The sequence below is a fragment of the Neopsephotus bourkii genome, unplaced genomic scaffold (assembly GCF_033783945.1).
Source record: "Neopsephotus bourkii isolate Nb327-2 ecotype Australia unplaced genomic scaffold, CSIRO-AGI_Nbou_v1 NB_580, whole genome shotgun sequence".
NCBI lineage: Eukaryota > Metazoa > Chordata > Aves > Psittaciformes > Psittacidae > Neopsephotus > Neopsephotus bourkii.
The window spans coordinates 2,606,437-2,628,068 of NW_026901081.1; the positions used below are offsets into that span (position 1 = coordinate 2,606,437).

General features: G+C 48.7%; 1 protein-coding gene across 2 annotated transcripts in view; it reads right to left on the reverse strand.

Moving 5' to 3' along the window:
• Nucleotides 1-2,199: 2,199 nt before the first annotated feature.
• The window catches only part of PAK1 (p21 (RAC1) activated kinase 1), a 75,063-nt gene continuing 55,630 nt past the window's right edge, over nucleotides 2,200-21,632 (reverse strand). For both annotated transcript variants that reach the window (XM_061351413.1, XM_061351414.1), the window contains 9 exons: nucleotides 21,301-21,475; nucleotides 17,904-17,967; nucleotides 16,964-17,012; nucleotides 15,145-15,257; nucleotides 11,264-11,381; nucleotides 10,293-10,392; nucleotides 7,864-8,060; nucleotides 6,331-6,468; nucleotides 2,200-3,360 (listed from right to left, as the gene is read on the reverse strand). In XM_061351413.1, coding sequence (XP_061207397.1) covers nucleotides 3,274-3,360; nucleotides 6,331-6,468; nucleotides 7,864-8,060; nucleotides 10,293-10,392; nucleotides 11,264-11,381; nucleotides 15,145-15,257; nucleotides 16,964-17,012; nucleotides 17,904-17,967; nucleotides 21,301-21,475 — 1,041 coding nt within the window. In that variant the 3' untranslated portion in view covers nucleotides 2,200-3,273. The remainder of the gene's footprint in view (nucleotides 3,361-6,330; nucleotides 6,469-7,863; nucleotides 8,061-10,292; nucleotides 10,393-11,263; nucleotides 11,382-15,144; nucleotides 15,258-16,963; nucleotides 17,013-17,903; nucleotides 17,968-21,300; nucleotides 21,476-21,632) is intronic.

Genomic DNA, 21,632 nt, shown 5'->3' on the forward strand with positions numbered 1-21,632 from the left:
GACCATAAAACTCCTCCAGCTCCAACCCCTGCCACGGGCAGGGACCCCTTCCACTGGAGCAGCTTGCTCCAAGCCCCTGTGTCCAACCTGGCCTTGAACACTGCCAGGGATGGGGCAGCCACAGCTTCTCTGGGCACTGTCACGGTAAAGAACTTCTTCCTTATCTCCAACCTGAACTTCCCCTGTTTCAGTGTGAACCCATCACCCCTTGTCCTATCACTGCAGTCCCTGATGAAGAGCCCCTCTCCAACCCAAGCCAGCCTGGAATTCTATGATAGGAAGCTGCTGTAAATGGCTATGTGAAAGGTAACACGGATGCTGATGCTGGACAATGCAGATGAAGGGAGAGTGGAGGAAAAGTCCTTCAGAACAACAAAGTAATCCCAAAATCCTAAATTAGGGCAGTTACAGAATTTGTTCAGTTTTTCCGGGAACATAAATCTGTCACGTGTCTGCTCACCTGAAACGAGGTCCAGGCACACTGCAGGAGTCACCTTCTTTTCCTGGGGAACACAAAAGCCTAGGACAAGATGACCCACATCTATGGTCACAGCCCTGCAGCTTTCCAGTGGAGGACAAAAGGCTTTTGGCAAAAGCCCTCTCAACAGAAACCAGGCAGGACCGATCCAAAGTGGAAATCAATGACACAGAAGCACATCATAGGATCAACTGGGTTGGAAAAGCCCTTTAAACTCGTCCAGTCCAACCATTCCCAGCACTGCCAAGGCCACCACTGCCCCATGGCACTGAGGCCTCATCTCCACTTGCAGGGCCGGTGACTGCAGCCCTGCCCTGGGCAGCCTGTTCCAATGCCTGAGCACCCTCTGGGGCAGGAATTGGTCCTCAGCTCCATCTAACCCTGCCCTGGTGCAGCTTGAGGCCGGTTCCTCTTGTCCCATCCCTTGTTCCTTGGGAGCAGAGCCCAGCCCCTCCTGGCTCCATCCTCCTGTCAGGCACTTGTAGGGAGCCATCAGGTCCCCCCTGAGCCTTCTCTTCTCCAGACTGAACCCCCCAGGTCCCTCAGCCCTTCCCCATCACACCTGGGCTCTGATCACTAGACTAAGAGGAATGAACAGTCAGTTGTGTCGATTCCTTTCCATTATGCAATAGAGAACCCTCAAGGGCACTGTAAGCCCATACAAATCACCTGCTCTACTTCCTTCGGAGTAACTTAGCAGAGATCTTGCTGTGGAAAAACAAGTTCATGTGTGTGCTCAGATGTAGGGTGCATCTGCATTAAGGTTCTCATCTCAATGGAATGCAGGGGATGGAGTGGGGAGTGAAGTTAAGAGGGAAGGCAGAGACATTAAACACATTGTGGTCCTGTGCTGTCCAAAAAGTCAACTGGCAAATCCATAAGAGCAGAGCTAGATGAGGTGTTAGATCAAGTGAGGTCTAGCCCCTAATCCCTTCCTTCCCACATGTGCTGTCTGGAGTCTTCCAGGCAAAACACAACGGAAGTCCTTATCACAGGGAATCATTCATGGAGAGTGGCCTTCCATTCCACAATCCCCACCTGAGCTCCAAGCAGAGCTCATCAATAGATCACATCCCACCCCAGGCTGGCCCAAGGAATTTATCCTTGGATTCCAGCTGTGCAAGGGGAACTCTTTGGTATTAGAGAGAGATGAAATACAGAGGGACAAAGGGATGCTGCAGCTTTTGGCAATGGCCTTTAGACAGTGACCACCCTGGAGCACAAAGAACGGGAGAAGACACCACAGAAGCAAACTCACAAACTACCCACACCCAGCAGAACAAGTGTGAGTGCATTGGGGAGCAAATAGATAAATACACTTGAATTAAACCCAGGTACAGGGAGGAACGGGCTGAGCCAGGAAGAGGCCTCAGCAAGCAGCAGGAGTGAGTTTCTGTGCCACACAAGTGCTTTGGAGAGAGGTGAGAGGTTGCTCCAGGATCAGTTTATACTCACCAATGCAGCACAGAGAAAGCACCTCCCCGAAGTGATAACACAGATCCTTTTATCTATGCGTAAAGTTACACACAGATACATAATACAGAAGATTTCTATGTGTAAAGTTACTCCCTTGAGAGCCACTTGCTCTCCCAAAGGACTACAGGAGAAGGGGTGAGAGGCAAGGTTATACTGCTTCATCCAATGCATTGGTGATGATGCGAACAGCATCCAACAGACTTGCCTGGTGACAGTGACCTCTCCAAACCTCCCTCAGCCCCACATTAAGAAACTCAGCAGTCATTTTATTTAAGATTAAAAAAAAAATCAGTATACAGCTGAACATGAGCCCAGTGTTTCCAACCAGCCCCTCTCACAGGGCCGGCTTCCATGGTTTGCAGACTATTGGACACCGAAGGAATCAGTAGCATAAAGAAACCACTCTCGTTTCCCCAGAAATCAATGTCTCCAAGACAGCAGCATCCGTGATCAGTTTGGTTTCCGTTGGACTTGCTCTAAGAACCAAGAGTTTTCCACATCATTTTGCTGGCAAAGCTTATCTTTATCGCAGTAATTGCTCTGTTTGCTTCAGAACACAGGGCAAGGGTCCTCTAAGAAGCCTCGTAGCACTGATAAAATAGAGCTGGCTGACAATTCTTCCTGTGATTTACCTCCTAGGACATAGAAATGTTGTTCAGTTGAAACTAAAAGGGGAGGGAACCCCCAATCCACACAATTTGGCAAAAGGATTATCCATGAATTAGCTACTCCAATGGCTGCAGGAAGCACACAGAGGCTTTTCCATCCTCCCTCTAAGGATCCAGCGGTGCTGATGGAGGGATGTGTATTCACACCCTCATTCCCCCTTTGGTTGCTGCACTCTTCACATCGCTGCTGCTTCATTCCTTCTCTTTTCCAGTCCTCCAAAGCAGCCTCAGTGGGGTAACAGCAGCTTGGCAGAAGCAGGCAAAGTCCAGGCAGCAAAAGATTTCCTTTATTACAATAAGCATGGTCTAAGGCTCCACATGATTCTTACAAATGAACCCAGTAAGAACTATGGAAGCAAACTGGCTTCGCTACATGTAGGTCAGGATCAGACGTTCTCAGATCTTCTCAACCATACAAAATACTCTTCCCCTCTCCCATCACACGGACGGGAAGGCAGTTCACTCTTTAAGATGTCCCTGTTGGGTGCCCTTACACATTCAGTGACAATGGCACTGGCACCCTTCAGGGCAGATCAGTTTTAAGAAGCCCCTTGTGAAGAAGGAGCAGAAAGGGAGACGGAGCAGTAATTCAGTCTCTGAAATGAGCATCTCAGAGTCATTGACACAACGACTTGTGTTGACTCCATCACTTTAATGGTTGTTCTTGGCTGCCTCTTTAGCTGCAATAATCAGAGGAGTGAGGCTAGAGAGAGGCTTGGCAATTTTCAGGAACTGGTGCTAGGAGAGAGAATAAAGAGAAAGGGTTAAATCTGACCCAGAAGTCTTGTGGCTATTCAAAGTATTAGCACTTAGACCCAGGTGAGTTGAGCAGCTTACTCTAACCTCTGAACAGGAGAAACCAAAAGGTCTTGATACCACCACAGACGTGATGGACAGGTTTGCACCCAACACAAGCTAAATTCTCCAGTGTTTGTACATAGAATCATAGAAGAGTTAGGGTTGGAAAGGACCTTAAGATCATCCAGTTCCAACCCCCTGCCATAGGCAGGGATACCTCACACTAAACCATGGCACCCAAGGCTCTGTCCAACCTTGAACAGCCTTGAACACCACCAGGGATGTAATTTAATTAACTACTTTTTGACTTCATACATTTCTTTTTAATAAATGCTTCTGTAGTGCTTTTTAATTGCACATACTGTGTATGTAGATTTCCTCAAGAAACAACACATTTTGTCATCTCTAGGCTCTGCAAACGGACTCAATTGATCCTACAACCTGCACAAAGTCCCACAGACCTTCATGTTCAAAACCAACCAAAACTCAGTGAATTCCCCATGGGAATTATAAAGTCTGTCTTCCTCAGTGATATGGTTTAGTGGTGGTCTTGGTAGTCCTGGGGTAAATGTTGGACTTGATGATCTCAGAGGTCTTTTCCAACCTAGCTGATTCTATGATTCAGGTTCTAAGATTCGATAGTGAAATACAGTGTAGAACTAAGTTGTACTAAAAAAACCCTGCTGGTTTCAAACAAAGGCACAGGGCTCCCTGCAGGAATCACCTCTCGTTCCTCTGTTCCTTGTTATCACAGGTCTGGTAAAAGCATTGCCTTAGTCTTTTATGGATATTAGAACCCCAGAATGGTTTATGTTGGAAGGGACCTTAAAGCTCATCCAGCTCCAACCCCTGCCACAGGCAGGGACCCCTTCCACTGGAGCAGCTTGCTTCAAGCCCGGGTCCAACCTGCCCTTGAGCACTGCCAGGGATGGGGCAGCCACAGCTTCTCTGGGCACCCTGTGCCAGCGCCTCAGCACCCTCACAGGGAAGAGCTTCTGCCTTGTATCCATCCTAAATCTCCCCTGTTTCAGTCTGAACCCATTACCCTCGTCCTGTCGCTACCATCCCTGCACTGTGCAAAGCAGCTGGGATTTCGGAGAGCAGCACAGAACCATTCAATCTCCTACACAAGGTGCTCTGTTAAGTAAAACAGTATCGGTCATCCCAACAGCTCTCAGATGAGAGTGAAGCAGGGCAGGGCAAGCCCACCAGCTGTTCTGAGAACAAAAAGCAGCTCTATCCCACAGGACTTCTGAGCATCAAGAGGGAACATCCACCCCAGGCAACATGCTTCAAAGATGGAGGGGAAAAATAACATCAGAGACCTCAAAGTAGTTCAAACCAGGCTGAAATGTTATGGTCAAAGTGTTCTGCTCCAAGGAACGGGACATTACAGCTCTCTGGTATTTTGGGGCTGGAAAGTCCAGTAGGAAAAGCCATCTTTCAACTACTGCCATTCTGACAATGATTAATGCTTCAGTACAGCATCAGAGAGCAGCAACACACCCAGAACTGGATGCACCAAAGTAGCTGAAGGGAAGGAAAACAAAACTGGGAAGTGTCTCACAGCTGAGGTCTGGGTGCCCCTGATCACAGATTCGTTTTACAGAGAGCTTCATTTTCCACCCCCAGAGCAAATTTTGACAGAAGGAACACATGAACCACTCCTCACACCCGTGTCAGCAAGAAGCCTGGCAGCCTGGCCCTCCTCTTTCACCAGGAGGTCAGACTAAAGACACCAGGTTTTCAGTGGAAAACTGATGATGGGATGATGGCACAGGGTGCCCAGAGAAGCTGTGGCTGCCCCGTCCCTGGCAGTGCTCAAGGCCAGGTTGGACACAGGGGCTTGGAGCAAGCTGCTCCAGTGGAAGGGGTCCCTGCCCGTGGCAGGGGTTGGAACTGGAGGAGCTTTAAGGTCCTTTCCAGCCCAAACCATCCTGTGGTTAAGATACATCACAAACTTCATTCCATCACCTCTTTATGGAGTAGTGTCTGGTCTGTGTGGAGACCTCAGAGCAGCCTTCCAGTATCTGAAGGGGGCCTATAGGGATGCTGGGGAGCGACTCTTCATTAGGGACTGTAGTGATAGGACAAGGGGTAATGGGTTAAAACTTAAACAGGGGAAGTTTAGATTGGATATAAGGAGGAAATTCTTTCCTGTTAGGGTGGTGAGGCACTGGAATGGGTTGCCCAGGGAGGCTGTGAATGCTCCATCCCTGGCAGTGTTCAGGGCCAGGTTGGACGAGGCCTTGGGTGATACGGTTTAGAGTGAGGTGTCCCTGCCCATGGCAGGGGGGTTGGAACTTGATGATCTTAAGGTCCTTTCCAACCCTAACTATTCTATGATTCTATGAAAATGTGGTATCACCAAACTGCCCCACGTAATGCAAGCTGTGAATAATCCAAAGAGCTTCACGATCCCTCCACCAGGAGGGAGACAACCAGAGCATCTGATAGCTTGAAGCCCTCCTGCTGTCCAAATCAGAACAGCACATCAAGATCATGGCAACACATACAGATGTCATGGCCAGCTGCGTGAAGAAGCCACAGGATTTAAGGGGCTCAGCATCTGGCAGGCCCAGGGCATAGCTATTACTGCATGTTGGTTACAGAACACACTGCACAGCTGCCACTAGCAGCAAGAACAGCAGAAAAAGGGAGTAGTTTGCTAACACTTCATTAGAGATCTAGGTTTGAGGCTGGCTTTTGGTGGTCTTTTTTCTAGCAGGTTTCCTTAGCTCTGCTGATGCAGTATTTCAGACCCCAAACAAGATGTTGCTGTAAGCCTGGCCTCACTCAGTTGTCCCTGCTCATGGCACAGGGTTGGAATTGGATGGTCTTAAGGTCCTTTCCAACCCAAACCATTCTGTGGTTGCAGGGTTACAGTGATTCCTGTTCCCCATCACCTACCTGCAGCAGCTCTTTGGCAGAACCTCTCTTTTCCACATCCATTTCAAGACAACGGTTTAAGAAGTCTCTGAAGATGGGTGAAAGCTTCTCTGGGTTCTGCAGTTCTGGAGTCCCATTAGTGGCAATGAGATACAGGGCCTAAAGCAAAAACAAGCACCAAAGAAACAGGAGGTTATGAAGGTCAAATTCCATCTCTGGATTACAGAGACACCCATTTCTCCTCTGTCTCTGTTCAATGGAGAGGAAGAAAATCCCACCTTATCAGGGTGACTAATCAATGCTTCAGTTTCAGCCAACAGAATAGCTGCCAGCCCTGTTTTAACATGGATGGGATCCAATCCTTTATTGTTTTACCCTCCTAATCTGGGTTTGGATCCTGCAGTCCTCTCAAGGGATTAGGAGGACAAAAACAACATTCCAGACTGTGTTTATATAGGGAAGTTAACTGGCATGACTCTACCAGTGCTAGACTCCTGCAATAACTATATCCTCATGGGAAAGTACCCCTGAATAAATAGGGTTATTTTCCTCTCAGTACTTCGCCCTAGTGCACAAGGCCTAAAACTTCACTGTGATGAAGATGGAGTTGGGTCCTCACAATAGACAGATCCTCAAGCAGCTTTGAACATCCTCCAGAAACAAGTAGCTTTGCTACTGTTCGGGGCTGCAGCATTGACACACACCCCCCTCTGAGAATGGAGGGACTTGGAATTCCATCCAGTTCTGCATTCCATGCAAGAAACCTCCTGGATGGATTGTCAAAAGGAATGGAAATCTGTTGGAGACTTGCTAATACACAGCCCCTTGGAGCACATCACTCAGCACATCCCATGGGAGCAGGCTGACAGCCTGGGAATTGGCACAAGTTGAGTTAAATGAGGCCAAAGCCCTGTTACGCAGCCACCTTCCTTTAACTCAACACCCAGCTCCTTTCGCTCTTTGCTGCTGCTCTTCTCTCCCCAAAATCAGTTCCAGAGCAAGAGATGGAGACAAACAGAATCTTTCTAGATCCTGTGTAGCTGAGGGAGAAGCCATAAACCTGGCTTGTATGAAGAGCAGTTACACCCCTATAAACTGACAGCATCACCCCTTTCATTATAAACTAAACAAGGAGGCTCAAGCCCTGCCAAAGGTGTATTAATCTTGGAGCTTTATTTGGGACATGCAAGGAGGAACAATCAGCAGGAAGAAAAAGCTCCATTTATAGAATAGTAATGTCATATTCCTGCACTTCAGGACAACTCTTCCCTACTGAGTGCACAAGGATTCCAGAAGTCAGCTGCTTTGGTGCCATCAGGCACTCTTTCTGCCTCTATCAGCATCTCCAGAAAGTGGAAGATGATGAGTGTGCATGACCTAACTCATCTAAGCTGACCAGAGGGTCTGCACAGGAAGAACCCACACCTCTGCTACCCAGAGCAAACTATGGCTTATAACTACAACTATCTCCATCTTCTCACTATGGCACGTAAGGAGATAGGGGGCTGGAGGAGTCACTTAGCAAAGACCTGAGGACAACAGATACTCGCTTACTCTTAGGGGGTTCTCATTGAGATAGGGGGGCTCCCCTTCAATCATCTCGATGGCCATTATCCCCAGTGACCAGATATCCACTTTGGGCCCATATGCTTTCCGTGTCACCACTTCAGGTGCCATCCAGTACGGGGTCCCCACCATGGTGCTGCGTTTGCTCTGCTCGGGAGTGATCTGGGCACAGAACCCGAAGTCAGCTGCAAAATAAAGAGGGGGGGGAGAAAGAAAGAGACACAAAAATCAGCAAGTTTATCCAAAACAATGCTTCCAGATGCTAGAGCTGTGGTTACCCTGCTGCAACTGTGCAAGGAGGGGTGGTTTTGTGAAGGGCCTGGAGCCCAAGTGTGATGGGGAAGGGCTGAGGGACCTGGGGGGTTCAGATGGAGAAGAGAAGGCTCAGGGGGGACCTGATGGCTGCCTCCAAGTGCCTGAGAGGAGGATGGAGCCAGGAGGGGCTGGGCTCTGCTCCCAAGGAACAAGGGATGGGACAAGAGGAACCGGCCTCAAGCTGCACCAGGGCAGGTTTAGATGGAGCTGAGGACCAATTCCTGCCCCAGAGGGTGCTCAGGCATTGGAACAGGCTGCCCAGGGCAGGGCTGCAGGCACCGGCCCTGCAAGGGTTCACACCCCGTGGAGACGACGCCTCAGTGGCATGGGGCAGTGGTGGCCTTGGCAGTGCTGGGAATGGCTTGACTGGATGAGCTTAAAGGGCTTTTCCAACCTTGATTCTATGATTCTAATACAGAAAATGGCATTGAGAGGTAGGGTTCGAAATCTGACCCAGCAAGGCCATGAGGATCACAGACTTGTCTATGTGGATGATGGAGATTAGTAAGTAACTCTAAGATGCTGGGACACTTGACTGTGCTTGCAGCATTATGCAGCTGTAATATGTAATATATGGCTTAAAGACTGTTTCTGGGGATGTTAAGAAAGAAATTAATGTACAATCTGACCTAGATGCCTCCCCCAACCCACATGCTGCAGGTATTTGTTGATGGTTCCCCAGAGAAGCTGTGGCTGCCCCATCCCTGGCAGTGTTCAAGGCCAGGTTGGGCACAGGGGCTTGGAGCAAGCTGCTCCAGTGGAAGGGGTCCCTGCCTGTGGCAGGGGTTGGAACTGGAGGAGCTTTAAGGTCCTTTCTAACACAAACCATCCTATGGTTCTATGATATTTGCAGTCCCAGAGACAGCACTTCCCCAGTAGATGCATCATCGCATCATCCCTCAAACAGGCTTTGATTTACAGAGCAAACAGTGTCCAAAATAAATGTAAAGTACCTAAATGTATAGTGATTGTTTTCCTTGAATAGACTGAAAGATGAGGAGCCCTCACACAGAGACTGCTGGCTCCTATCTCCTACTTGTGTTTGACTTACCAAGAGAAAGCTCCTCCTGTTCCTGCGAGCCCAGCACTGCCCATCCTGACCCCCTGTGGCACCACAGCTCTAATTTTAGGCAGGATGATGGAAATTATCCTGATCCCTCACTGAGGTTTCATCAAGGGTAACAACCAGGGAAGGCACATATGGTTCATGACAAGAGGAAATGTCCAGCAGAGCCAATAAGCAGCTCAGGTCCAGAAGGTTACTGCATCGTATCCACAGGGATTTAGCTCTCTAAAGTACAGCCCAGTACCTGCAGAGTGTGCTCAAAGAAGCTGTTCCATAAGAACAGAGCACTTTGGCCCTGATCAGCTATTCGTTGCTAACGCTCCAGAGATGTGACTGTACCAAAGTACAGCTTTAGTCTAAAAAGCAATTATGTGCAAAAAGAAAAATCCCCCACCTTCTTACTCAGCATATCTGCACTGTGTGAATTTTGAGTCATAGCTGCTGTCAGTGCTGACAAAAATAGATGTATTTATGCCTGTTGGGTGCCAGCCAACAGAACTGAGAGCAGGAGGGAAGGAGCACAATTCTGTTAAAGCTAGAGGTGGAAGATAATCATTCACTGCTTTCCAGCCTTATCTCTGCATGGGCAAGGATAAGAACAAGAGCCACCTTAGCACCCGAGGGGCAGAAGGGTCTCAAGGTCTTCATGAGTGGTGATAATACAAGGAGGAAACAAAAACAGTGTTTAGAGGTCAGTCTGGGTTGGAGATGGAAGATGAAGTGTTTTCTAGTTACACAGTTTTCAATTCACTCCTTTTCTAGACTGGAGTAGCATTAAAATACAGTTATCTTAGCCCACAAAACCAGATGGACAAACCCCAAATCTCACTTTGAGTCTGGTATCCATTCACAAGGATTCATGAATGCCCATCTCCCTTAAAGCCAGGGCCACAAAATACCTACAGGAGCATCTCCACAGCCTCTTCACCACCACATCAAGCACCTCCAACACCCATCTCCCTAATAGGCCTGTCTCAGAGCAGATACAGACTTGGGTTGACAACTCAAGCCATCACCAGTGATGGTCCCCACATACTTAGTTTGACAGAGCCGTCCATTCCCAGCAGGATGTTGTCACTCTTGATGTCTCTGTGAATAACTTGGTTTGAATGGAGGAATTCCAGAGCTTGGAGACACTGGAAAAAAACCCAAAATGAAACATAAAAGAATTGAGATATTCTTACTGTGCATGAAATCATTCACCAGTCGCAATTAGCCAACTCATGGTCTAGCAATGTGCATTTTGAGTAGCAAGGGCATGGTGTCTTAGAGACTTTCATATCCTCAGTGCATGTGAGCCTACAGAGAGATATCCCACTGGGATTAGCAGGTCATAGGAGGACAAGTTAGTCCCAAAAGTCCTGAAGAACAGGCATAAGAGAACCCAAGGACTCCAAGCCCATTTTGTATCTAGTCCTCCCTTTATGGTGAAATGTATTAGGATTGGATGCTGCAACCTCCTGGATGAAACCCATCCTCTGAAAGGATGATGCATTAGAAGAGAAGGGTGTGTGGAGACCTCATAGCAGCCTTCCAGTATCTGAAGGGGGCCTATAGGGATGCTGGGGATGGACTCTTCATTAGGGTGATGTAGTGATAGGACAAGGGGTGATGGGTTCAAACTGAAACAGGGGAAGTTTAGATTGGATATAAGGAGAAAATTCTTTCCTGTGAGGGTGCTGAGGCACTGGAATGGGTTGCCCAAGGAGGTTGTGAATGCTCCATCCCTGGCAGTGTTCAAGGCCAGGTTGGACAGAGCCCTGGGTGCCATGGTTTAGTGTGAGGTGTCCCTGCCCATGGCAGGGGGTTGGAACTGGATGATCTTAAGGTCCTTTCCAACCCAAACCATTCTGTGATTCCATGATTCTACGTTTACAGGAGCTATTTCAACAACTGCTGCGTTACAGGAGCTGGAGACAGCTATTCCTGTGGAGGCAGTGCCAGCTCATGGAAAGCCCATGTCCCCTTCCCAACCGTGGCTCCCTCCAAGCACAAGTGCTGCTTTACCTCTCGGCACACGGCTGCGATCTGTCCTTCATCCATGCAGGTCTCGGTCACAACATCTGTGAGGGAGCCTCCTGCCAGGTACTCCATGACCACCCAGAGCTCTTCTCCTACAAGGTAACTGGAGAGCCCAAACCAGGTGTTAAAATCAGCAAGTGTGAGCATGCCACCGTTTACCCATTCAGAACACACTGCGTTTTGAAGCTGTCTTAGACACACAGAGGAATCATGAGGCTTGGGCAGTGCATTTAACAGCACTGGAGCATCCGGTACTTGTTGTAGTTTCTGTACAGGGGAGGATCTGATCAAAACCTGAAGGGTGAGTGCAGGAAGTCAATGAGAGAGGTATTTGAAGAGCAGGCTACAAGTTTCCTGGCCATAAAACTGGGCTGGAGCAGCTCTGCTCTGGAGCCAGGCTGAGAGAGCTGGGCTGGGTCAGCCTGGAGAAGAGAAGGCTCCTGAAGGGGAGACCTTAGAGCAGCTCCAGTGCCTAAAGGGGCTGCAGGAAAGCTGGAGAGGGGCTTTGAATGAGGGCAGGGAAGAACTTCTTCCTAATGTCTAATCTCAGTCTCCCCTCTGACAGTTTAAAGCCATTCCCCCTCGTCCTATCCCTACAGAACAGGCAGAATGGGCTCCATCACTCCCACGTTCCTCCAGGCCGACCATGCTGTTAGCAAACTGGACTCTTTCTCCAGCCAAAAGGGATGGAGCAAGCCAAGAACCACACTGTGAACCAAAGTTGTGCCATGAGCAGCCAAAAGCACATGCCAAGACCCAGGCACCTCAATAACTGATCAAGCTGACACAACACGCAGGGAGGTGGAACTAACTAACAGCAGCTCCTGCAAGCTGCTGCCAAGCAAATGTCGTTTCACAAGCCTGGGTGATGCTGTCTCAGGGATGTTTTCGCTCTCTTGCTGCAGCAGAGGCCAGTTTTAGTCACTGAGCTGCCTGTCACTGTTGGCGTGACTCAAAACCACCCTCTCAGCAGCGCTGGTGACACCACCAGGAAGCCCATACACCTACATGCTGCTCCCCATGTGCTGCCAGGCACAGCATGGTGTTGCACCTTGGATCCCACATCTTCCAAATCAAGGCTGGCAGGAAAAACAAGCTGATGGAAGTCTTTGAGGAAGGAGGAGGTGGCCTACGGCCTTCTCTCCATCCATCTGCATGAGCACGTAGTGTCTACTCCTGGAAGGCTTAGATGCCTTAGGAAGGTGTCCACCAAACCCTCCCTATCACACACACCAGTCACTCGTAGACCTTTCTTATTGACCAGCTTTATGAAATATGGTTTCCCCACAGGTGCAAGATCACCCTTTATAGATTTCTACACCAGCAACATGCAAACATGAGTCAGCCTGCGAAGAAATCAGTGTTTTCTGCTGCACGACTGTCGTATACCTTCAGCTTTATCCCCTGACCTTCCAGCCCTGGTTGAGTTTGGGGATGGGGTGATGGTAACAGTGGCTACCACTTAAAGTGGAGGATTTGTGGGGTTTCTTGGGTTAAGGAGAGTTCTGCGAGAAGGAAGAAACCAAAGAGCAGCAGTTTGCTTTGAGTGACCCTGGGGATCTGCTGCCTGTGGTTGGAAGCAGGACTCTGAGGGCCTCCTTCATGCAGGAGACACTGACACCTCCACAAAGTAAATCAGCACAAACGGCTGCTTGTCTGCACAGGAAACCTGCTGTCCCACTCTTGAGAGCCAGATGCTTCTAAATTCAGCTCCTCAGTACAGCTGAATTAGGCCATGTCACTGCCTTAAATGTCAGAGCACAACTTCGTGCCACACTGGCTGCTTATGCTGCAGCAGAGATCCTCTCTTTACCATGAGCAAGTGGGACAAGCAGATGAGAGAATAAAGCACAGGAAAGCCTGGCATAAGGACAGCAGCTGAGGCAAAGAGAAGCAAGAGAGATGGTTTATGCCAATGACTCTCTTGCAGCCCTATTAGGGACTTAGAAGTGGAGACAATGTCAAGAACAGGTCCTGCAATGGTCAGTACATCCTTCCTTGTGCTTCCTTCTGCAACAGCAATAGGCAGAAGCCAGTAAGCAGCATTCAAATAGCAGCTTCATTCAAACAGGCACAATAGACCAGGCAGGAGAGACCAAGCTCCCCAGCAACAGGATCCTGGCATAATAGGCACAAGAATCCCCCTGTTCATCCTAGTTGCCACTCTGTCCAATTGCAGCACTCAAAGAACAGCTAATCCCTCTGAAAAAGATTAGGGAGAGAAAGCAGAGGACAAAAGCAGCAGCTTTTGTTCTGGAAGTTTGAACAAGAGAGCAGAATGAGCAGCTACCCTGCAGCTGGGATGTGCCAGCCAGACAAGGCAAGTGCATGTACGCAGCCATGCTCTCTCTAATGGAAGAGCACGTCTCTCAAACAGCTTTGCCAAAACAAAGCCTCAAATCAGGCAGGAGACATAAACAGTTTCAGCTCAGAAGCAACTCATTCTGCTGGGGAGACCCCCCTGCAGCCCTGATCCAGCTCTGGGGCAGCAGCACAAGAGGGACGTGGAGCTGTTGGAGCGAGGCCAGAGGAGGCCATGGAGCTGCTGCGAGGGCTGGAGCAGCTCTGCTCTGGAGCCAGGCTGAGAGAGCTGGGCTGGGGCAGCCTGGAGAAGAGAAGGCTCCTGAAGGGGAGACCTTAGAGCAGCTCCAGTGCCTGAAGGGGCTGCAGGAAAGCTGGAGAGGGGCTTGGGACATAGGCCTGTAGGGCCACGCCAAGGGGAATGGCTTGAACCTGCCCGAGGGGAGACTGAGCTGAGCTCTTAGGGAAGTTGGAACTGGATGAGTTCAGTCCTTCCAATCCAAACCCATGCTGTAATTTTATGCTGTGCAGGGGACAGATGCAAACCTTTTGGCATCGTTTTTAGTGGAAGTAGCACGGATCTGAGAGGTCTCATGATCACGGTCCCAAACCATTCTGTGATTCCATAATTCCTAGCTCTTCTTTACCATTTGTTTCACTTTACACAGGTCATCTCCTTTCTGAAAGAAGACAGCCTAACCCTAACCCTAACCCTAACCCTAACCCTAACCCTAACCCTAACCCTAACCCTAACCCAGCATCACTTCCCTGCACACACACCCCTCCCCAGAATTTCAGGAGCAGGCTTTCTGCCCCTCCAGCAAAGCCTCTCTTCACTGCTATGCACAGGACGCAACTGATGCTGCAGTACACAAGAAATAACTTCTTTGGCTAAGACATTAAAAGCCTGTTACAGAAATCTGTTAAAAGCAGCAGCTGATAAGATTTCGATGCACATGCAGAGCAAGCAAATGTGCAAATATTCTCTCAGATTCCCAAAAGAGATTCTAGGTCAAATCTCTCCATTGCATCTTCAAAAAGAGCTGCCAAGTTTGCAGCTCACCCTATGCAGGCTCTCTCTTTACCCTAAAGTGATCAAACCTCATCAGGACTGTGAGGTTCTGGTGCTGCCTGAACATCAGGCTGCAGCCCTACTGGAATTAGGTGTCTCTCAAACATAAGGTGAATGGCACAGGCTTGACATAATGCACCAAAGCTGTGTTGATAATGGCTTTAACCTGCCAGAGGGGAGACTGAGATGAGCTCTTAGGCAGTTCTTCCCTATGAGGGTGGTGATGCTCTCAGGTTGCCCAGAGGAGCATATTGCTAATGCTTTTGCTGCCAGCATCTTTAAAGAGAGCCTAAATACTCCATGAGAACTGATTCAGATACCTGTTTCTCTTGGGATATGGAGAGAGACCACCAAGCCACCCCAGCACTGCCACGTGCATGAAGCAATGCAAGGTTGGCATATACCAGCCTTAAGCTGAAACAGCATCACTCAAGGCAGTGACAAGGCAGTGTTCGCAAGTCCCTTTGTGAGCACCCCTCAAACCATGACTTACCTGTCCAAGTAGTTGACAATGTTGGGGTTTTTGTTTTCCCTCATCACAAGGATTTCATTAATAATCAGTTCCTTTTTGGGCTGCTGCTGCAGATTCATCTGCTTGATTGCAACCTGCAGTGAAGAAAGACCAAATAGAGCATTACTACAGGTGTCCCCTCGAAACCTGCACAGTGGTGGATTACTGCAGTCCCAAACACTCTGTCCATCATGGGCTCCTCAGCCATCTGCAACTGAATTCCTGCAGCTAGTTCATTTCCACATGATGGAAGATCCTTAAAGCCAAAAAGGATGAGGGGAATTAAAACTTCCATAGTGGCCCTCTATGTCACATCTGGATGGCCACCTCCATCTACAGCTTCTTGGTAACAACGGAGAGATCTCCTACTCTAATAGGGACTGGTATGACAGAAACCTTTTATTTCTTAAAGGATTCCTATTAATTTTAGTTTGGGTTGGAAGTTTATGGAAGTTCTTTGGTGTTTTCCCTGCTTCCATGCACATTTCTGCTTCTAGAACTCTACCGCAGGGCAGCCATGCATGGAAGGTGTACGTAACACCAGGCTGAGTTAGTAGTTTGAGTACGAGTAGTGTAGTACTTTGAGGTGGTGATTCTGTTTCTTTCTCTCCCAGCAAGACCTGGGAGAAAGAAGCACCAGTGTTTAGGTAAAAGGCTGAGAAGCACTGAATCAGATTCACCTTCATTCCCAGTTATTTACATATAAAGGCATTAGGGATGGATTTGTCTGTTGTAGCCCTTTGGCTGAGTAGCTTTCTGCCTGCTTCAGGGTATCTGCTCTGCATGTGTAGATGCAGAAAGCAGGAGGGTTTTAACAGCACGTTTGAACTCCTATGTTCCACTCTGTCATGAGAGCACCTGGCTCTCAGACAGCCTTCAAATCAACAAGACTACTCAGCATGGCAGGAGGCAGGAGAGGCAAGGCACAGGATGCAGATGAAGGAAGACCAGAGCAACACTAAGGATGCTTCAGAAAGGCTCCTGTACTTCCTCACTCCCGTTGAGGGAGTCACTGAAGGGATCCAGAAAGAAGACAGAAAACCATCAAAGGAGTTCCTCCTCTTCCTGTGAAATTCCTCATTGCTTCCAACTAATTGCAATGCTCTTTCCTCAAGGGCTGCAATTAAACTGTCTGAATGCTCCAGGAACTGGAAAAGGGGGTGAAGGAGCTTCAGCAAAAGCAGTTATGACATTTACTGGTGCATGACCCTGCTGCTGTACAAATGCAAAGCAGACACACTTTGCTGCAGACTTCCATAAATGTATCTGGAATAATGCATACACTTCCCTCTTTAAAAGTCCTCCATCATCATTAATGATTTCCACACATGCTGCGTATCCCTCACTACTTTATTATGCATGCATCCAACATGTAGGGCGCTTTTCAATATGCAGAAGGGGCAGAAAACCATAGAAAGACATTCCTTGTCTCTCAACTCAAGGGCAGAAAGCAAGTGGGCAAGGGGTGGGAGAGGAACTATTTCTATGTAAGTCAACTACTGTAAGTGTAGGAAGCCATAAAGCACATAAAGAGTTTAAGTAGGGACAGGCAGGAGTCTTGGGGATGAAGAGTCTGAACATTTGCTTGTAGCCTTTGCGGTCACAGAAAGCTTCTTTACAAGTATGAAATGATTCAGGAACCAACACTGGGGAAATCCTTTTTTTCCCCCAGTTCTCTGCCCCATAAATACTTCATTAAACATAAGAAGCCATAGAGCCCTGACAGAGCATCTTTGCCTTGTAGCATCAACTCGACCTGTTAGCACACAATCCACTGCTGTGGTATCCTGGCAGCACTTACCTCCTGCCCTGTAGCTACATCCATTGCTGTGTAAACTGTACCTGAGGCTCTAAATCAGAGAGAAGAGAAAGAAACAAACACTTATCAGTGCCTCATAGCAAGACTGAGAGCCTAAAACATGCCCCTTCCCACTTGTCCCTGAAGGGCTCTCACTCCCATTCCTTCTCATGCAGCAATTCCAATGGTAAATAACATGTGAAATAGTTCTGAGCCAAGGCTGCTGTTGGAGCAGAAGCCAAAGAACTTAGGGGGAACAAAGCTCCTAATAAGGGGCACTGTGGTCACCCAAGCCTTTGCTGCTAAACCAGCAACTTAGCATTGCTTGTAGGACCATGAGCTGATCCCATTTAAGCTGGCATGGCCCCAGCTTGCAGACTGCCCAATGTGATTACAGAGCAACCAGCACCAGCTAAAGCAAACAGGATGAGGCATTTGTAGTGAGGGAAATGGGAGTCTGAGCCTCAGCACAGGGAGCTGACAGCAGATCTCAGTGACCCGCACTGATTTGCCTCTCTATAACCTCTCCTAAACCCCTGCTTTGTCCTAACCCTGCCAAGAGGGGCACAAGACCCATGGTCCAGGAGAGTTGGCTCGGATCATCTTGCACACTGAAAACAAGCAGCTCCTTCCCTGCTTGCAGACATATTTAGCAACCTGATCATCTAATGACGTGTTTTCTCCTATTAAAACACAACCACACACACACAAAAAACCCCAAACAGTCCCTGTGACTCAAGACATTGCCAGGAAAGGGAGAGGAGCTGTGGAACCCCTCCTAAACAACCAAAACCACACAAGAAAGCAAGAAAGCCCCAATCAAACACAAGAAACTCTCCAAAGCATCAGCAAAGGCTTTCGCAGCAAACTCACTTAGCCTGGTTTCAGCACTTCCTTCTTAGCGTAAGGAAAGGCATAGGAGGGAAGAGGAGGATGTACTAACCCTTGTCCGATCTTCTCGAAACACGTGTACTTCTTTTTGGGGTCACCCACACTCACAATGCTTCCTACAAAAGAAAATAAGAAGCTTTTATAAGGACTTTGTGGTACAGCTTTAAGAACCAGCTGTACTTTAAGAGCAGCCCCATAGTCACAGTGGGCTCTGCTGAGCATTGTGAACCACTCATCAAGAATCCAGAGGCACACAAGACCAGGTTGGACAGAGCCTTGGGTGCCATGGTTTAGTGTGAGGTGTCCCTGCCCATGGCAAAGGGTTGGAACTGGATCGTCTTAAGGTCCTTTCCAACCCAAACCCTTCTATGATTCTATGATATTCTGTTTCCAGGCTTTGGAGGTGGGGGTATTCCCCTTAAAAGTGGTAACTGCACTCCAGGAATGACAGATCTGCATCCCTGATCTAGTTCCAGGGATGGGGCAGCCACAGCTTCTCTGGGCACCCTGTGCCAGCGCCTCAGCACCCTCACAGGGAAGAGCTTCTGCCTAAGAGCTCAGCTCAGTCTCCCCTCGGGCAGGTTCAAGCCATTCCCCTTGGCCTGGCCCTACAGGCCCTTGTCCCAAGCCCCTCTCCAGCTTTCCTGTAGCCCCTTTAGGCACTGGAGCTGCTCTAAGGTCTCCCCTTCAGGAGCCTTCTCTTCTCCAGGCTGATCCAGCCCAGCTCTCTCAGCCTGATGTGCCAGGGAACTGCAAATCACAGGCTGAGTTGCCAAGGGGTGAAGTGGAGAAGCTGTCCAAAGGAGCATCACTGCAGCTCAGCGCTCCCTGCAAACATTAACCGATATTCACAGCTCCCCCGAGGCAGGCAGGAATCCCACCCTTTCCAGGCTGAGGAAACCACAGCCAACATCTCCCTAGAGCTCAGCTGGGAGCAAGCCTCCTCTCTAACAGCACCCGGGGGGCTAATAGGATCAAGGGATGCTGAGCTGCATCTGAGCTGCTGTTTGCAAGTCACCCAAGCTGCCAACATATGGTGCTGCTTTCCAAGGGATCTCGGGCTGAGCCTAACCAGATGTATGTTGGCAAAGAAACTGCTCATGGTCATCAGGCCAAGAAATGCAGTAGCAAGCAGAGTAAGAGCAGGCTATTTTCAGACAGCACTGGAGAGCAGCCAAACCTACAGGGTTTCGGGCAGACAAGAGGTAAAGGAAGGGAATATGGCCCATGTTTGGACAGGAGTGAGAGAGGAGCAATCCGGCTGTATAAACCCACTGTACAATTAGGGAAGCAATGCTGTCTGCCCTGACAACAAGAATTCCTGGGCAAATAGTCATAAACTCTCCATCAAAGCCTGACACAGGCTACAAGGACAGACTGTGAGACAGGGAAACGCTTCCCCAAGGCAGTGACAGCACAGAATGCTGCAGTGACAAGAGGCATGCCCTGTTTAATGCTCTCATCCCTCAAATGGGGTAATGTTTCCTACCTTCCAAAGAGCCAGGCGAGGATTCAGTAATGCTTGCACCAATGCTGTGATAATGCTAAGAGATTTATCAGCTTCCTTTGAACCTTTGTACATCTTCAGTATGTGTAAATACGTATGTGCTTTAAGAGTTTAATCACTGCAGTTACATGGCAAACCAAAAGATGTAAAGGTTGCGTGTGTGCACAACGCCACTGCCCTCAGTGCAAAAACACCAGTTGACAACAGGATTAAAACCTCATTGCTTATTTCTGTCCTGCCCATACCTAGAAGCTGACACTTAACAGCAACCACTGAACTTCACACACACATGTGTATCTACAATGAAATCCCTCAATCATAGAATCACAGAATGGTTTGGGTTGGAAAGGACCTTAAGATCACCCAGTTCCAACCCCCTGCCATGGGCAGGGACACCTCACACTAAACCATGGCACCCAAGGCTCTGTCCAACCTGGCCTTGAACACTGCCAGGGATGGAGCATTCACAACTCCCCTGGGCAACCCATTCCAGTGCCTCAGCACCCTCACAGGAAAGAACTTCTTCCTTATATCCAATCTAAACTTCCCCTGTTTCAGTCTGAACCCATCACCCCTTGTCCTATCACTCCAGTCCCTGATGAAGAGTCCCTCCCCAGCATCCCTATAGGCCCCCTTCAGTCACTGGAAGCTGCTCTGAGGTCTCCACACAGCTTCTCTTCTCCAGGCTGAACAGCTCCAATGTTCTCAGCCTGTCTCCATACAGGAGATGCTTTAGCCCATGATCATCCTCGTGGCCTCCTCTGGACTTGTTCCAACAGTTCCATGTCCTCAATGCTAAAGGATCACCAGTTCAGCACTGAACGCCACTTGCTGGAGCAAGGAGGGTGTCACAAGTTACATCTGCCTCCCAACACTCCTGGGAGCAGCACTTGCCGTTCTCTTCCTTACAGAAGTGAGTGTAGTTGTATTAGGATTGCACTTTTTCTCCTGCCATAGTCCCTGCTTGTCCTACCTGGTCACAAGAAGGGCTTGAATCCTTAATGGTACATGGGTTCTGATTGCGATGTCAATACTTAGGAACACTGCGCTGGACTGCAGTAGGTCCAGTTAAGATGCCATCAATTCAAATGAAGCTTTCTTTAGAGGAATGAGGGACTCGGGTGCCATTTTACTATTAAATTAGGCCCTCAGATTAAATTCTTCTTCATCTAGCAGTTAGTCTTTGCTCCATATAATACTGACCTTCAGGGGTATACCCTCAACCCAGGAGATCATCCTGACCATAGAGGTGCTAACACAATTTACATCAACTGACAAGCAAGGCACGGCTGTAATTAATACAGGATTAGTAGTTCAAAGGATTAGAAATGCCCTACCCTAACAGAAACTGGCCCAGGCTGAGGATAGCATCAGCTGATTCAGCTGTTGTACATGCTACAGCATAACCCTGAAATACCAGGCAGCACTTGAACTGAAGGCAGACACTGTTAAAGACACCACGACAGAGAAACACGATGGATTTGTCTTAAAAACCACCACTAATTTGGGTGCCCACGCAATGTTAAGGCACTTAAGAATAACCAAGAGCCTTTACACCATGGTACTGTGGAAGGTGAGCACAGGGATGCGCTTTCTCTCCATCTTTTAGACACTTTATGTCCAACACTGCAATATCCACACTCCAGAGCTGCAGAATACCATGAGGAGCAAACTGAGACCTCACAGTTAAGTAGATGTTACCTATTGAGGGCTTGTTTTGCAGAGCCTCGGGAGCTGTAACTCCCTGGGGACTCAGTTGGCATCACAGGTGCTCAGCTTACATTTATGCTCCCTCCTCACATCTGCCGCCGGTTTTGGCACGCAGTCACAAGGCAACGTCATCAGTAAGGGATCTCAAAATGGGGCTGTCAAAACACTGCAGCTTATGAAAGCTCTGAGAACCCAACAGAGCAGGACCTGGAATTTGAAGGGAGGAACATACTTAATTTTTCCAAGATCTCCTCATCTGACATTTTTGGCTTTTTCTTCTGTTTCTCCATGTTCCTGACCAGCGCATCGGGCGCCGCTGTGCTGTTCTCCGAGGGAGAAGAAATAGGAGAGGTGGCCACATCTCTGGTTGGAGGAGGCAGAGGGTCTATCACAGAGCGGGTGTAGATCTAGTTTTGTGGAGAGAAACGTTAGATGAAGGTTTAAACACTTCTATTCACATTGTTCTTGTTCTTGATGCTGTCAGGGCTGCATTTCTATAGCTACTTTGTCCCCCCTAATAGGTGATAAAACAAAGGTGCTGAGCCAGAAGGAATGGCTCTAACC